At 42.3% G+C, this 17,860-nt stretch overlaps 1 protein-coding gene across 4 annotated transcripts in view; it reads left to right on the top strand.

The window, feature by feature from the left end:
- Positions 1-17,860, top strand: part of LOC132380949 (C4b-binding protein alpha chain-like) — a 91,627-nt gene that overhangs the window by 7,970 nt on the left and 65,797 nt on the right. For all 4 annotated transcript variants that reach the window (XM_059949962.1, XM_059949960.1, XM_059949961.1 and 1 more), the window contains exons 2-6: positions 5,093-5,281; positions 5,794-5,887; positions 7,614-7,687; positions 9,196-9,378; positions 9,689-9,874. In XM_059949962.1, the coding sequence (XP_059805945.1) occupies positions 5,093-5,281; positions 5,794-5,887; positions 7,614-7,687; positions 9,196-9,378; positions 9,689-9,874 (726 nt within the window). The remainder of the gene's footprint in view (positions 1-5,092; positions 5,282-5,793; positions 5,888-7,613; positions 7,688-9,195; positions 9,379-9,688; positions 9,875-17,860) is intronic.

The raw sequence follows: 17,860 nt of genomic DNA, 5'->3' as shown, positions 1-17,860 counted from the left end.
AACCATTCACTAACAGAACTTGGGAGGATAAAGGTATTGCTACTCTTCAAGATATTAATGGGGCAAGTAATATCCTTAGCTTTCAAGAACTGATATCTCGATATAATATTAATAAACATTCTCTTTTCTTCTGCTTTAGAGCAAGATCAGCTTGTAAAGCCTACGGCATTCCCTGGGGGTCAGATTTAAAGGACCATCCCATTTTAAGTTGGATACAGGGTGCTCCAAGACAGATAATGTCATATATCTATGATAAATTAAACTCCCAGAATTATATGCCCACATCAGGAATGAAAGCCTGGGATAGGGACATACCTGAATTGGGACAAATCTTAGACTGGGATGCGATTTGGGATAATGCTGCCAATGCTTCAAAAAACCCAAATCATCGGTATATACACTTGAAATTTTGTCATAGAGCATATTTAACACCGAGAATTAGACATCAAATGGGACTGGTTCCTGACCCATTTTGCTCATTTTGCCCCCACGGAACTGTTGGCTCTTTTATACATGTTGTATGGGAATGTCCAGGGGTTTTTGGTTTCTCGGGGAAGGTTATCAGTACTTTTACAGAACTAACGGGGGTACAATTACCAATGGACCCACTGTACACCTTCTAAATGATGACTCCCACCTTTCCCTTACGGAAAAAACACGCAAAGTCTGGCTGGCAGGCCTGACTGCAGCTAAGAAGATTGTAGTCCAGCGTTAGAAACCTCCCCATGATATTTCAAGTACTCACTGGCTCCGAAGATTTTTGGACATTTCTTACTTGGAACTTTCATCAGCAAGAGTAAATGATGCACGACCAAACACAATCTGAATGTGGACAAATTTGATAACTTAAAAGATATTTTGTTAAAATAGGAATGCTTTGTCTGTGTTTGCACTACTATTCAGTTGGTTCGTGGAGGTTAGAGGGGGGATGGTGAGGAAGGTTGGGGGGTGGTCGCGTTAAATAGTCAAAATGTAATTGTCAATTGGTTGTATTGAATGTAATTTGTTGGTGTTTCAATGAAAAATCATTAATTAAAAAAAGAAACTGCTCACTCTCTCCACTTCTGATCTCTCTATGAGGATTGGCATGTGTTCCTTCGTCTTACCCTTCCTGAAGTCTGCTATCAGCTCTTTCATCTTACTGACGTTGAGTGCCAGGTTGTTGCTGTGGCACCACTCCACTAGTTGGCATATCTCCTGTATGCCCTCTTGTCACCACCTAAGATTCTACCAACAATGGTTATATCGTCCTCATATTTATAGATGGTATTTGAGCTGTGCCTGGCCACACAGTCCTGTGTATATAGAGAGTAGAGCAGTGGGCTAAGCACACACCCCTGAGGTTCGCCAGTGGCCAGACTTGATCGTCAGCGAGGAGGATATGTTATCACCGATCTGTACAAATTGTGATCTTCTGGTAAGGAAGTCGAGGATCCAGTTGCAGAGAGAAGTACAGAGGCCCAGGTTCTGCAACTTCTCAATCACCGTCTTGTATTGGCGGGGGGTGGTGGGGTGGGTGGTGGTGGGAGTGGTGGTTGCTATTGCTCAGGATTGGAGTTGTAAACTTAGTCAGATCCATCATGTGAGGGAGCCTGTGCAGTATCCAGGATGTCTTCAAGGCATCCCTTATGACTCCTGTAGCTTTCGATCATGTAGAGTTAGAGACTTATTGTCGTTGCTGAGGATGACGAGATTGCCATGCTGCTCCATTCACTGTAAAACACTAGCTATTCAATTACTGAAAACACAATGACTACATTTAAATTAATGTCTTGAGTTTGAAATAACATCTAAGTTACAACTGAAGTAAAAACAAACCACTCTAAAATTAAAAGAAACAGTGGCTGCCCCATTCAGCGTTGCACATGCCCATCTTATAAAATGCATTCATTATATATAAAATTGCTTCAAGAATTATGGCCATGTATTGCATTTTGAGATTATCCATAATGCCTAAGGAAGAAAGGGTGAGTGGTGAGGGGTGGGGGAGTCATTGTTCAGTTGCGCGACAGCCCTGGGGGAAAAGCCATTTTTCAGTCTGTGTGTCCATGCAGAGATGTTTCTGTATCTCCGGCCATAGACAGTAGGTGCAGGAGTAGGCCATTTGGCCCTTTGAGCCAGCACCGCCATTCACTGTGATCATGGCTGATCATCCACAATCAGTACCCCATTCCTGCCCTCTCCCCATATCCCTCGACTCTGCTATCTTTAAGAGCTCTATCTTACTCTATCTTGAAAGCGTCCAGAGACTTGGTCTCCACTGCCTTCTGAGGCAGAGCATTCCATAGATCCACAACTCTAGCTGAAAAAGTTTTTCCTGAACTCCATTCTAAATGGCCTACCCCTTATTCTTAAACTGTAGCCTCTGGTTCCGGACTCCCTCAACTTCGGGAACATGTTTCCTGCCTCTGGTGTGTCCAATCCCTTAATAATGTTAAATGTTTCAATCAGATCCCCTCTCATCCTTCCAAATTCCAGTGTATACAAGCCCAGTCGCTCCAATCTTTCAACATATGACAGTCCTGCCATCCTGGGAATTAGCCTTGTGAACCTACGCTGCACTTCCTCAATAGCAAGAATGTCCTTCCTTAAATTTGGAGACCAAAACTGCACACAATACTCCAGGCCATAGAAAACATACAGCACAATACAGGCCCTTCGGCCCACAAAGCGGTGCTGAACATGTCTCTATCTTAGAACTACCTAGGCTTTACCCATAGCCCTCTGTTTTTCTAAGCTCCATGTAGTAGCCATCCAGGAGTCTCTTATTGTTTCTGCCTCCAAGGAGAAAAGGCCAAGTTCACTCAACTTATTCTCATAAGGCATGCTCCCCAATCCAGGCAACATCCTTGTAAATCTCCTCTGCACCCTTTCTATGATTTCCACATCCTTCCTGTAGTGAGGCGACCAAAATTGAGCACAGTACTCCAAGTGCTGTCTGACCAGGGTCCTATATAGCTGCAACATTACTTCTCGGCTCTTAAATTCAATCCCACAACTGATGAAAGCCAATGCACCATATGCCTTCTTAACAACAAATTCAACCTACATAGCAGCTTTGAGTGTCCTATGGACTCGGACCCCAAAATCCCTCTGATCCTCCACATTGCCGAGAGTCTTACCATTAATGCTATATTCCGCCGTAATATTTGACCTATCAAAATGAACCGCCTCCCACTTAGCTGAGTTGAACGCCATCTGCCACTTCTCAGCCCAGTTTTGCATCCTATCAATGTCTCTTTGTAACTTCTGACAGCCCTCCACACAATCCACAACACCCCCAACCTTTGTGTCATCAGCAAATTTACTAACCCATCCCTCCACTTCCTCATCCAGGTCATTTATAAAAATCTCAAAGAGTAGGGGTCCCAGAACAGATCCCTGAAGCACACCACTGGTGACCGACCTCCATGCAGAATATGACCTGTCTACAACCGCTCTTTGCCTTCTGCGGGCAAGCCAGTTCTGGATCCACAAAGCAATGTCCCCTTGGATCCCATGCCTCCTTACTTTCTCAATATTCCTTGCATGGTATGAGTTTGAACAGATTATTACTGGGGTGGGATGAGTTGATCACAATTTTGCAAGCCCGCCGTGGACATTGTGAGTTGCAGATGGTTTCCATATCAGGTAATTCTGCCCCAGGAATGTTCTGTGCAGTCCTGATCACTTATTGAAGGGCTTTTTGGACGATCTTGTTGCAGCTAGTATACCATACGTCATGTACTGTTCAGGTACATCTTCTATTATATAGTAGCAAACTACAAATTCAGAGTTCATTAAATTATAACCATGTTTATTACTTGCAAGGGAAAGTCTACCAACATACTTTGTCATTAGAAGGTAGCTTCAATCTTGCAGCTCAAAGCAAATCACTTTTATACATTTATAAAGTCCAGTGATTCATCATGTCATTGAGGTTGTTTCATCCCAAAGTTCTAACCCTTTCTTATCTGCATCCTTCATGTATGTTTTTAATCAGTCCATTTGTAATTTGAGGCTTTTTCCCCCACCCCCTCCCATGAGAGCTGTGTCCTGTTTTACTCTTTTGTCAGAACATTCCCTACCATAAACACCCCATGCTATTAAAAACAAGCAATCTTCTTGTAAGCGTCCAGCCAAACCAGCAAAGCACTCTGGGATCACACAGGTTGCATTTTGTCACATCACATTTTACAGAAGTAATAAATTCATAAATACTATAGAGTTACAAATTTTACAGACTTGCATATTGTCATGCAGTAGGTCAGTATACTTCAATAAAGGTTTACTGGCAGCGTTTGGAGTAGATTTGCTATCTTTAAACTCTGAAAATAGTACAGGCATTACTGAGCTTTCCCTACTATACTGCTGTGTAAGCTAACAGTCAGCTTGTTGGGGGAGTGTGGTGTTGAAGGCAGAATTGTTGTTGATTAAAAAGTATTCTTGTGTGGGTGTCCTTATGCTCCAGGTGTTCCAGTGCAGTGTGGAGAGTGATGGAGCCTGCTGTTGATTTGTTTGCTTTCTAGACAAACTGGTGCTGGTCCAGAGTAAGCAGGGATGGTGTTTTTAATGTGAGGCATAACCAGTCTGTCGTCATTGAGGCATGTTGCTTCTGACTAGTATAATGGTTGATGATTTGAAGCATGCAAGGACAACAGCAAGAGACAGGGAGGTGTTACAGATTTCAGTAGGAACAGTCCTTCTAGACCGGCCATCTGGTCCATATGCTCTGTGTGTGCCAAGGCCTTGATCCCTGTTGTTGTCCCTGTCAAACTGAGCAAATAAGTTGTTTAGCTCAGCTAGTGTAGCGACACTGTTTGCAGGAGAGGAGGTCTTTCCTTTAGAGTCGGTGATGGACTTCATGCCAAATAACAGTGTTAGCTCTGAGTTTGCAGAGAAAACACTTACTTGTTTCTGTATTTGTATTCGTGTTTAACTTGACTTTGTTTCCTGTGTCATACATTTCAATATTTGGCATTGACAAACTATAAAAAAAATTGCCAAAAATCATTGAACTGGGTACAAGGAAAATAACTTCGAGTATTTTTCTGGCGTGCGTCTCTTGTGTTGGTTGTTGCAAATTAAAAAGGGCAATTCTTTCTTTTTTAAGGGGAATGTAACCGGCCACCAAAGTTGGAAAATGGCTTACTACACGATAAGTATCTCCAGAAAAAGACGTTTGCAAGTGGATCCAAGGTTTCTTACGTATGTAACCCTGGTTACACTTTTCCACCATATAGTCGCAGGTCTATTACTTGTAATGAAGGTGTTTGGGAACCATTACAAGCCACCTGTACACGTAAGTACTGAATAACTAATCCTTTCTCACTCAATAACTTCTCCCATTCTGCAATCTGCATCTTTTCTCAGTCCCCATCCTCTCCAGGACTGAAGTAAGTTAGCTGGAGTGTGGTTCATGGGAGTCAGACGCTTCCTGACGCAAATCTGATTCTCCAGTGTGCTGCTCTGCCTTTTAGACACAAGAGTGAAAATCTGCTAACCTGAGCCTCTGTGAGAAAAAGCAAACTGAAATTTTGGAAGAGCTTATTTCTTCAGCAATAACAATTATTAATCTAATGAGTGGTAAAATTCCACTGCAACTTGCTGAGAAGTTTAATGTCTTGAATAAATTAACTTGCTCACTTTAAAATAAAAGTAATTTTAATTTTACTTTAAAATGAAATAATATTTAGAAAAATCTGGGAAAAAGTGTGCATCAGTTTAGTGTTTCTCTTACATTTCAGTGAATTGTATTGGAAAGGCTTATCAACACTTATTAACATCCTGGCTTTTTTCCCATTTTTTGTTCAGCAAAGAGCTGTGGAAGTCCAGGGGAAATTATGAATGGGTATTACCAGGGTGACAATACTTTTGGAAGTAGTGTTACATTTTATTGCAATGAAGGGTGAGTATTCACATACTTGATTGAAAGAAAAGAGTTGAGTTAATAGTTCAGTTTACAACTTATTGCAATAGTGTCAGCATCAGAACTGAAGGTGGTGGAAAAACTGAAGCTGGACAGTATAAAGGATTAGCTGTCGGAAAGGGGTGGGTAAGGGTGGTACGTTAACAGCAGTACTTGGACAGCTACATGATAAAGCAGAGGCTGCTAGTCTCGGGTTCATGGACCCCTTGGTTAATGGCAGGGTTGCATGGCATAAAAAGGGTTGGGAACCCCTGGTTTAGAGGGATATGGGCTAAATGCAGGAAAATGGGATGAGCTCAGATGGGCACCTTGACCAGCATGGGCCAGTGATGCATTCAAGATTCAAGATTATTTAGTGTCATTTCCAGTACACAAGTGTAAAGGAGAATGAAATAATTGTTCCTCCAGATCCAAAGCAGCACCAAATAAAAACACTGAGATAAAGAATCCAATAATAAAAAATTACAATAAATGTAAATATGTAAGATAGTTTCTATGCATAGATTGTGTGTCCGTAGAATGATGGTACAACAGTGTGTGTACATCAGCTGACTGACAGTAAATGATGAAGCAGTGGTGTTTGGAGGTGTGGTGGGGTGGTCTTGTTAGGGGAGTTGTTGATCAGCCTTACTGCTCCGTGGGCCTATCTCCCCATCTCATGCTGCTGTTGAACAACTTCAGCTGAAGGATGACAACTCCATCACTTTCTCAAAGGCAATGGAGAAAAGCAATAAACACTGACCTTCTCAGACCTGCTAATATCCAATAATTGGGAAATTGTGATTGGCGTAATACCTTAAAACATTGGTAACCTGGGTTCAATTCTCACTGCTGTCTATAAGGAGTTTGTGCATTCCCCCCAGGACTGCATGGATGTCTTCAGGGTCTCCGATTTCCTCCCATGTTCCAAAGATGTGCGGGTCAGTAGGTTGATTGGACAAATGGCTGTAATTTAGTGGCCAGGGCTTGTTACTGTGCTGTATTTCGAAATAAAATTAATAAATAAATGACATCCCCTGCTTTGCTGCTGTTGTATGCCTCAGTGTGAGTGTCTCCACTTGTACTTTGGGACATTTGTCCATCTTGGCCAATCTGTTTTTGTAAGTGCCATGGATTTATTACCATTGGGAAATTGGTTGTCTGATTCAGACACATTTTACACCTGCTTGTGGACGTTAGTCCCGTCAGTTAAACTGAATCAGGATCATGAGATTCTGCAGATGCTGAAATTCCTGAGCGACACACAGAAAAAGTTGGAGGAACTCAGCAGGTCAGGGAGTATCTATTGAAGGATAAGCAGTTGATGTTTTGGGCTTTGACATTTTATTAGGTTTAATAAAGGGTTTGTATCTACTCAGCTGCTAGCTGACCTGCTGACTTCCTCCAGCATTTTCTGTGTTAATCTGAATTTTTTCTGTCCCATGGTCTCTTAAAATATAAAGGAAAAGTTAGCATTTAAATGATGCCAATATTTTTCCTACATTAGGAGAAATATTGGAACTGATCTTGATTGGGAGTGTTGCAATTCGCTCAATTGATGCTCTTCCGTCTAAGAATGGAACTACATATTTTCCTCTTTTCTATTACAATCCTATCCTAATAAATTTCAAATTAATGGAATATAATTGCTAAGTCTCTTCCTGATAACACTGCTCTAACTTTAAGCTTCTCTGAGATAATTTTTATAATTTTGTTACCTCTTTAGATATAAGCTGGTGGGTAGAAATTACCGGTTGTGTGAAGATGATGGATGGGGAGGCCAGGTACCTACATGTGAAGGTGAGCTGAGATTCAGAATCAGGTTTAATATATATAACTACACCAAATAAGTAGTGTAAAATGAAATAAAATGACATTGTGTACATGGGTGTATTGTCCATTCAGAAATCTAATGGTGGTGAAGATGATGGGCTAAGGCTACAGTATTATACCCTCAGTACTGGTCAACAATCTGAGGCCATTAGCCATCTAACTGTGACTGATATTCTTTTACTGGTTGCCTTTATTTCTGTTCTGTTATTATTCCCCTTCAGAGTGCCTCTTTCTCTCTGGTTTAGAAGCAAACTATCAACCTCAGCTTTAAAAATACCCAGTGACTTGGCCTCCACAGCCATCCGTAGCAATGAATTCCAATAATTTATCACCTGTGTCTTGCATGGTTGTATCTTGTCGAAATAGCTCTTCAAAGTAGTGACTGCAGTGATTCCGCTGCCGTGCTCTGAGTTCCAGATACAAGCCATTCTCTGTGTAAAAGTCAAAACTCCCTGACGGATCTCCGTCCTCTTACCTTAAACCCGTGCCCTCATATTTTTTATGCCACTACCATGGGAAAAAGAGCTGACTGTCCAGCCACGAGGAAATCTGCAGATGCTGGAAATTCAAGCAACACACACAAAATGCTGGTGGAACGCAGCAGGCCAGGCAGCGTCTATAGGAAGAAGTACAGTTGACGTTTCGGGCCGAGACCCTTCCTCAGGACTAGGGTCTATTCAGCCTATCTATGCCTCCTATAATCTTAGACACACCTCTTGGGTCACACTTTATGCTTTCTTAACTCCAGGGGAAAAAGCCCAGCCTGTCCAATCTAATCCCATAACTAAAGTTCTCCAGTCTTGACAACATCTTTATAGTCAGTTTCTCTAAGGTCAGAGTGAATGCCAAGATTTTGAAAGGTAGATACATTTGGTCATGAGAGTTTGATTGTGTATTGGAGAGTATGAAGACGCCTGTACCTAGTCCTGATGAAGGGTCTAAGCCCAAAACATCAACTGTTTATTCCTCTCCGTGGATGCTCCCTGACCTGCTGACCTCCTCCAGAATTTTCTGTGTGTCGCTCTAAATTTCCAGTATCAGCAGAATCTCTTCTGTTTGTTACTGGCATAATACAGACATCTTTGGACTGTGGAAGGAGACTGGAGTTCCTGAAGGAAACCCACTCAGTCACAGGAACAACGTAACAAACTCTTTACTGACAGCGTCAGAATTGAATCCCGATTGCTGATGTTGTAAAGTATTATATTGAGCACTGTGCTGCTGTGTATGTGTCTCTCCCCCGGGGATGAGTTGGTCTAAGTTTAGAGTGGGTGCCTAGATTGTGAAAGGTGGATATGTGGTCATGGGGGTTTGAATGTGAATTGGGGAGGATGAGAGTTCCCTGTATTCTGCACGCTATATTGCGATAGAGCGCTGTTGAACTTTTACTGAGCTGGTTTGATTTTTAACCATGAAGTGAAAGGTGTGATGTGATGATCTGCTCTGGGAATTAACTGAAGTACATTTGTTGCCAGCTGTTAAATGTCCTGACATTCCGGCCATTGAGAATGGAGAAATATCAAGGCTCTCTACAGAGTCATGGGAATACGGAATGGTGGCTGAATTTTCATGCCATGGCGACTACTCATTGATCGGTGAACGCAAGCTTATCTGTGAAAGTGATGGAAATTGGAATCATCCCTTTCCAAAGTGCAAAGGTACTAAATTAAAAATGAAACCTGTCTTAATTACCATTTTAAACATACTTAGTGTTTTATTTTTGTATTTCGGCATGCAGTTTGTTAATTCTTCATGGAGTCAATTCTTCGTGTAGTTCCTTAATGGAAATATACAATGCATTCTGCTTGAACGGTCTGCATCTGCATGAGATGCTGTTTTTTCATCATGTTTTAGTTCAGCAAAGTGCTTTTAAGTGCTTTGAATTTAAAATTAAAACTTTTCTTACTATTTTATTCATGTTGTAAATTCGTTAGGATACCTAACAGCAAAAGTTCTTTATTTTACCAGTTGTTAAATGTCCGGCTCCTGATATTCCTAACAATGTCCACATGGTATCGACATACAAACCTACTTACAAATATCAGGAGCAAATCAGTTTCCGGTGTGAAGAAGGTTATGAGATGGAGGGCGATGGTCACATTGTATGTGGAGAGGACGGCAATTTTTCACCCCCACCACCCACCTGCACACCACGTGAGTAAACATTTCCAGAAATAGTGGGTAAAACTGAATCTGAATTGAGAGGCAGTATGATTTTAAAAAAATGTGATTTGGTGACAGTTTACCTGCTACTCTTCACTCCTACAAACTTTTAAAGATTCAGCTTCTGAGATTAAAGAATAAAATGGTTATAGGTTATGTTTCAAAATGAGACCTATCTTTGCTTTTATGTCACAAAACTGCAGATTGAAAACAAAATACCACAGATGCTGGAAATCCAAAAAACACATGGCATCTGTGAAGGAAGAATTAGCAAAGCTTTGGGCCTGTAAACAGTGATATGTCACAGGGATCTAGCCAGAACTTCAGCATTTAGCAGTTCATAGAGGATTTTAGTTAAGGGGAAATTTTGAATTGATTAGGACTTTAGACACTGGGGAGCAGAAAATGATGGGAGATAGAGGTACAGTCGGCCCTCCTTATCCGCGAGTTCCACATCCGCGAATTCAACCAACCGCGAATCGAGAAAACCCGGAAGTGGTCTTCCAGCACTTGTTGTTTGAGCATGTACAGACTTTTTTTTCTTGTCATTATTCCCTGAACGATGCAGTATATCAAATATTTTACATAGCATTTACATTGTATTAGGTATCATAAGTAGTCTAGAGATGATTTAAAGTATACAGGAGGATGTGCGTGGGTTATCATGGATCCGGATCGAAAAAATCGTGAGTTCTCTTACTAAGTAAGTCGGAACAGGTACATGCGGTATTATTTAGTGTCAGTTAGTCAAACGTTTGTCTTATTATATAGTATATATTTTACCTTTGTATGTATATAAAACACTTAAGAATGTATGTTTCAGAGCTGGACTCGGGAGCCAGTGACAGACCGCTTTCGAGTGCGCTCTCCATCCATGCCGGGTTGATGTGGAGGATCAAAAGCTCAAAACCCTAAAATCCAAAAATTAAACCACTGCATTGCTTAGTAATAATTGTAGCTTTCATTGGGGCAGAGCCTTTCTCAGTTTATCCTTTAAAATTGTTCTGATCGTTGACCGACGTAGCCTAACACTTTTACAATGACCGATGGTGTTTCACCTTTTTCCGATCGCTTTATTATTTCCACTTTATTTTCAATCGTGCTCGTGATTATTTTCGTGAACAGAAACACTGCGGATTCAGAGCTCCACCGCCAGGTCCTAATGTCCACCAGACTGAGACAGATTAACATAAGGACATAAGAGATAGGAGCAGGAGTAGCCCAATCGGCCCCTCAAGCCTGCTCCACCATTCGACAAGATTATGGCTGATCCAATCTTAACTCTAGTTATCACCGAATCCCACAAGGCAACAGTGCCAACCAACGGGGCACCATGCCGCCCATTTTATTTTATTATTCATCCCGCCCAAGTCTACGTGATCACCCGGGGTAAAAAAAAAATGATTTGCCAATTGAGGAGAAAAAATCTGGAAAATTCTTCTCCGACCCATCCAGGCTATCGAAAACTAGCCCAGGAGGTGACATGACTGATCTAACCCTAGCCTCATGTCCACTTACCTGCTCGCTCACCGTATCCCCTAATGCCATTTTATCCAGGAAAATGTCTATCTCCGTTTTGAATTTATTGCTTCCACAGCTCTCTGGGGCAGTATATTCCACAGCCCCACTACCCTCTGAGTGAAGAAATTTCTCCTCATCTCAGTCCTGGAACGGCATCCCCTTATTTTAAGATTATGCCCCCTAGTCCTAGTTTCACCCACCATTGGGAACATTCTCCCCGCATCCACCCGATCAAGCCCCTTCACAATCTTATATGTTTCAATAAGATCGCATCTCATTCTTCGGAACTCCAATGAGTAGAGTCCCAATCTACTCAGCCTCTCATCATACATCAACCCACCCATCCCCGGAATTAACCTAGTGAACCTTCTCTGCACTGCCTCAAGAGCCAGTATGTTCTTTCTTAAATATGGAGACCAGAACTGCACACAGTACTCCAGGTGTGGTCTCACCAATACCTGGTACAACTGCAGTAAGACCTCCCTGTTCTTATACTCCATCCCCCTAGCAATAAAAGCCAGCATTCCATTGGCCTTCTTGACCACTTGCTGCACTTGCATACTAACTTTTTGTGTTTCCTGTACCCGGACCCCCAGATCCCTTTGCACAGAAGCACTTTCCAGTTTCTCTCCATTTAGATAATAACTTGCTCTATTATTTTTCCTGCCAAAGTGCAAGACCTTGTCAGTATTATATTTCATCTGCCAAATCTCTGCCCAATCACTCAGCCTATCTATGTCCCCCTGCAGGGTTTCAATGTCCTCTGCACTCATTACACTCCCTCCCATCTTTGTGTCATCAGCAAACTTTGATACGTTGCACTTAGTCCCTTTCTCCAAATCATTAATATAGATTGTAAAGGGTTGGGGTCCCAACACTGACCCCTGCGAAACACCACTAGTCACCAACTACCAGTCTGAGAATAAATCATTTATCCCAACTCTCTGTTTTCTGTTAGAAAGCCAATCCTCCACCCATGCCAGAATATTATCCCCAATCCCATGATTTTTTACTTTAAGTAATTATCTTTGGTGTGGCACCTTGTCAAATGCCTTTTGGAAGTCCAAATACACCACATCCACTGGTTCCCCTTTATCTACCCTATATGTTATGTCCTCAAAGAACTCCAACAAATTTGTCAAACATGACTTCCCTTTTGTAAAGCCATGCTGACTTTGTCCTATTAAGCTATGTTTATCCAAATGTCCTGTTACCGTTTCCTTAATTATCGATTCCAACATTTTGTCAACCACAGATGTTAGGCTTACTGGCCTATAATTCCCAGCCTTCTGTCTATTGCCCTTTTTAAATAAAGGAGTTACATTAACATTTTTCCAATCTGCCGGGACCATTGCCGAGTCCAGCGAGTTTTGAAAAATTATCACTAATGCATCCACAATCCCGACTGCCACTTCCCTTAAGACCCTAGGATGCAAGCCATCCGGTCCAAAGGTCCCACCTTCAGTCCCATTAGTTTATCAAGTACTATTTCCTTGGTGATTTGAATCGTAGTTAGCTTCTCTCCCCCTAGAGCCCCCTGTTTATCCAGCGTTGGGATATTTTGAGTGTCCTCTACTGTAAAAACTGATACAAAATATTTGTTCAGCGTTTCCGCCATCTCCATGTCCCCTACCATTAATTTCCCGGTCTCATCTTCTAGGGGACCAACATTTACTTTAGCCACCCTTTTTCTTTTTATGTAACTATAAAAACTCTTACTATCTGCTTTTATGTTTTTTGCCAATTTACTTTCATAATCTATCTTCCCCTTCTTAATCAATCTTTTTGTTATTTGCTGCTGATCTTTAAAAGCTTCTCACTCTTCAATCTTCCCACTAGATTTAGCTACCTTGTATAACTTTCTGTTTAGTCGTATACTTTGCTTTATTTCTTTACTTAGACACGGATAACTATTTTTTCTTTTACACCCTTTTTTCTTCAGTGGAATATATTTTTCTTGATAGTTGTAAAATAACTCCTTAAATATACACCACTGATCAAGTACCGATCTACCCTTTAAAATATTTTTCCAATCCATTTTAAGCAATTCCGCTCTCATACCATCATAGTCTCCTTTATTTAAGCTCAGTACGCTTGTTTGAGATCCAACCCTCTCATCCTCTAATTGAATATGGAATTCGACCATGTTATGGTCACTCATTCCAAGGGGATCCTTTACTAGGACATTTTTTATTAGTCCTGTCTCATTACACAGGACCAGATCTAAGGCTGCTTGTCCCCTTGTCGGCTCAGTAACGTATTGTTCAAGGAACCCATCCCGAATACACTCAATAAACTCTTCTTCAAGGCTGCCGTGTCCGACTTGATTAGTCCAGTCAATATGAAAGTTAAAATCCCCCATAATTATAGCTGTTCCCTTATGACAAGCCCCAACTATTTCCTGATTTATGCTCCGACCAACTGAGTTACAGCTGTTTGGAGGCCTATAGACTACTCCCACCACTGCTTTTTTCCCTTTACTATTTCTTATTTCTACCCAAATTGTTTTGTTATCCTGATCCTTTGAGCCAATATCATTTCACTTTTTTGCAGTGATTTCTTGCTTTATTAACATAGCCACCCCACCTCCTTTTCCTTCTTGCCTGTCTCTCCTAATTGTCGAATACCCTTGTATGTTTAATTCCCAGTCCTGGTCACCCTGCAGCCATGTTTCTGTAATTGCCACAATATCATAACCATACGTAATTATTTGTACCGTCAACTCATCAATTTTATTCCTAATACTACGTGCATTCAAATAAAGGACTTTCAAATATGTTTGACACTTATTTCCTACCTTTTCCTTTTGTACAACTTTACACTTATCTCTGTACATTCTTTCCCCTCCTGACACACTCTGTCTTTTTATTCCTCCACTTTTACCTACATCCATTACCTTCTTCATTGTCTTTTTAATTATTTGCTCTCTAGAATCCTCCCCCCCACTAGTTAGTTTAAAGACCTCTCTGCAGCCCTAGTTATATGATTCGCCAGGACACTAACCCCAGCCCGGTTCAGGTGAAGCCCGTCCCTCCGGAACAGTTCTGTCCTGTCCCAGTACTGGTGCCAGTGTCCCAAGAAGCAAAACCCACTTCTCCCACACCAGTCTTTGAGCCATGCGTTTAACTCCCTAGTTTTATTTAACCTAGCCAAATTTGCTCGTGGCTCAGGTAATAATCCAGAAATTATTACCCTTGAGGTTCTGTTTTTTAATTTGACCCCTAGCTGCTCATATTCCTGTAACAGAACCTTCTTCCTTGTCCTATCTATGTCATTAGTACCGACGTGTACTAAGACAACTGGATCCTCGCCCTCCCACTGCAAGTTTCTCTCCAGCCCAGAAGAGATGCCCTTAACCCTGGCACCAGGCAGGCAACATAGCCTTCGGGACTCCCGCTCTCGGTTGCAGAGAACCCTATCTATCCCCCTGACGATACTGTCCCCTATTACTACAACACTTCTATTGACTCCCCCCTCTGGAATGGCCCCCCACTCCATGGTGCTATGGGGAGGTTGCTCATCCTCCCCACAGTCTCCGCTCCTGCCCTCACAGGGAGTTAAAGCCTCGAATCTGTTGGACAAGAGCAAGACCTGCATCTCCTCCAGCCCTACCTCCTGGATTCCCCTACTTTCCTCACTCATAGCCACACCATCCTGTGCTTGACTGCAATCTACATTAGTTAATCCATTAGGTGTGGCTATCTCCTGGTACACAGAGTCCAGGTAACTCTCCCCCTCCCTGATGTGTCGCAGTGTCTGAAGCTCGGACTGCAGCTCATCAATATGAAGCTGGAGTTCCTCGAGCAACAAACACTTGTTGCAAATGTAGTCGCCGTGTCCCTCAATGGGGTCTACCGGTTCCCACATCTCGCAGCAGTGACACATCACCTGCTCCATGCTATATAGTTAATTTAATGTACTAGTATTAGTTATGCAAGAACCCTTTGCCCTAATACAGCTAACTATCACACTATTTAACAATACTTTTAAAGTTATAAGTGTAAAAGGAAGCAGGACTACTTACCAATACTCACCAAGCAACTAGCTGTGAGAGCTCTGCACTCCGGTCTTCCTCGCCTCAACCAGTTCCGCCGAAGCCCGTTGAGCCAAAGCCCTTAGGTCTCCACTCTACTCCCGGCTCACTCCACTGCCCGCAACGACGGTCTGGGGTTCCACTGGATCCTAAGGTCCACCGTATTGAGACAGGTTGAATAAGGCACTTGAGCATCCGCGTTTTTTGGTATCCGTGAGGGGTCCTGGAACCAATCCCTCGTGGATAAGGAGGGCCGACTATATATAAAATAATAAGTTATAGATAGGGTAAATGCAAGCAGGATATTTCACCTGAGGTTGGATAAGGCTTTTCACTTTGGGAGAGTGTGCAGAGGAAGTGTACCAGGATACTGTCTGGATTAGAGGGCATCTGCTATAATGAGAGATTGGAGAAGCGGTTTGTTTTTTTCTTGGAGCGGCAGATGTTGATAGAGATGTGTAAGATTATGAGAATGACAGAGAGAGTAGATATTCAGTATCTCTTCACCCAGGGCTGATATGAGAGGGCATGCACTTAAATCGAAAGGAAGTGTTTTCAAGGGAGATGTGAGGGCCAATGTGACTGTTGGCTGTCTGTGTTATTGGTAGAGGAAGAAACATGAGGGATTTTTAAGAGATGTTAAGATAGGAACATTAATATGAGGAAATTGGAGAGACATGGACAGATGGGATTAGTTTAATTGCACTGATGGGACAGTTCCTGTACTGTACTGTTCTCTGTACTATGGGATCAGAACGGGTGATCGTAGTTTAAGGATGAAACGTGAAATATTTTAGGAAGTCTTTTTTCCACTCAGAGGGTGGTCAGGGTTGGTAACAAGCTGCCAGCAGAAATGGTGGATGTGGGTTTGATTTTGACAGTTAAGAGAATTTTGGGCAAGTATAGCCATAGAGGCTATGGTTCAGGTGCAGGTCGATGGAAATACGTAGAAGATTAGTTCTCTGTGAACTAGATGGGCTGAAGGGCCTGTTTGCATCTATGACCCTAACGCTATACTGTGTATCGTTTGGATGAGGGAAGTGAAGGAATGATTGCACCATGTTGTACCATGCTGGAGTCTGCATATTTCCTCCCCTGTCACTTTTGCAGGTTTACATGCACATACCCCAGTTCCTTTGCAAGATGGAAGTGAAAGTACTGTAGACAAATTGTCAGCTAGAATTAGAGTGGGCGGGCAGACATGAGCAACTGGACGGTTTATTCTTCTTCCTACTTGTAGTCTCCTGCTGTAAAAAGCTATTGATAAGTGAATAGGCAAAGAGCTGATCCATGGAATGAGTCAAGTTTTTTTTATGTTTACTTTCAAATAAATTACAATTCAGTTGAATTTGTGGGATAAAATGGAAGTTTGAGTTTCTCTTCTGAATAACTCAGAAATTCTTAAATACTCCTGATGTAATCAGGAAATAACGAGTAGGATAGTCAGAGGAGAATCGGTGGATGTTGTGCACTTGGATGTTCAGCAGGCCTTTGACAGGGTCCACACATGAGGCTGCTGTTAAGAGCCCAAGGTATCACAGACTGGATAGAGCATTGGCTGACTAGCGAGAGGCAGAGTTGGAATGAAGTGTGTTTTTTCTGATGGGTGCTAGTGACTGGTGGTGTTCCAAGGGGTCAGGGTCAGGTCCACTGCTTTTTATGTCTTTGGATGACAGAATTGATGGCTTTGAGGCCAAGTTTATGCACAATATGAAGATGGGTGGAAGGACAGGCAATACTGGGGAAGCCAAAGGCTGCAGAAGGACTTGGGCAGGTCAGGAGAATGGCAAAGAAGTGGCAGGTGGAATACCGTGTCAAAGGTACATTTAATGTCAGAGAAATGTATACAATATACATCCTGAAATGCTTTTTCTTCGCAACCATTCATGAAAACAGTGGAGTAACAACAAAGAAGAACGACAGTTAAATGTTAGAACCTCAAAGTCCCCCTCAACTCCTTTCCCTCCCGCACATAAGCGGCAGCAAGCAACAATTCCCCTTCCCCCCACCAAAAAAAAGCATCAGCACCCACCACCGAGCACTCATGCGAGCAGCAAAGCAACAGCGAAGGCACAGGCTTTCAGTACCCCAAAGGCTACTTGTTCACCTGGCATTTGACATACCACGGGCTCTCTCTCTCCCGAATAAAGGAAAAAGAGGTGTCTGTTTCACAGTGAGAGGGGAGACATAGCAAACAACTGGCTGTTTTACGATGTTTAAAGTCCATAGCATCGCTTTTTCCGTGCTCTGTGCCCAAGGATCTCAAGTCTCTGGGCACAGAGCGTGGATCTTCGGACTCCAGTGATCCACCTGTCTCCAGATCCACGAGATCTTGGACCTCCGAAGGCAAGCTAACGTCTTTGGCTGCATCCTTGGCATATCGAACAACAGCCAGTCTTGAAACCCCGAGAGCAGGTCCCATT

This window comes from Hypanus sabinus, chromosome 25 (genome assembly GCF_030144855.1).
Source record: "Hypanus sabinus isolate sHypSab1 chromosome 25, sHypSab1.hap1, whole genome shotgun sequence".
NCBI lineage: Eukaryota > Metazoa > Chordata > Chondrichthyes > Myliobatiformes > Dasyatidae > Hypanus > Hypanus sabinus.
This window is presented reverse-complemented; position numbering and strand designations above follow the sequence as displayed.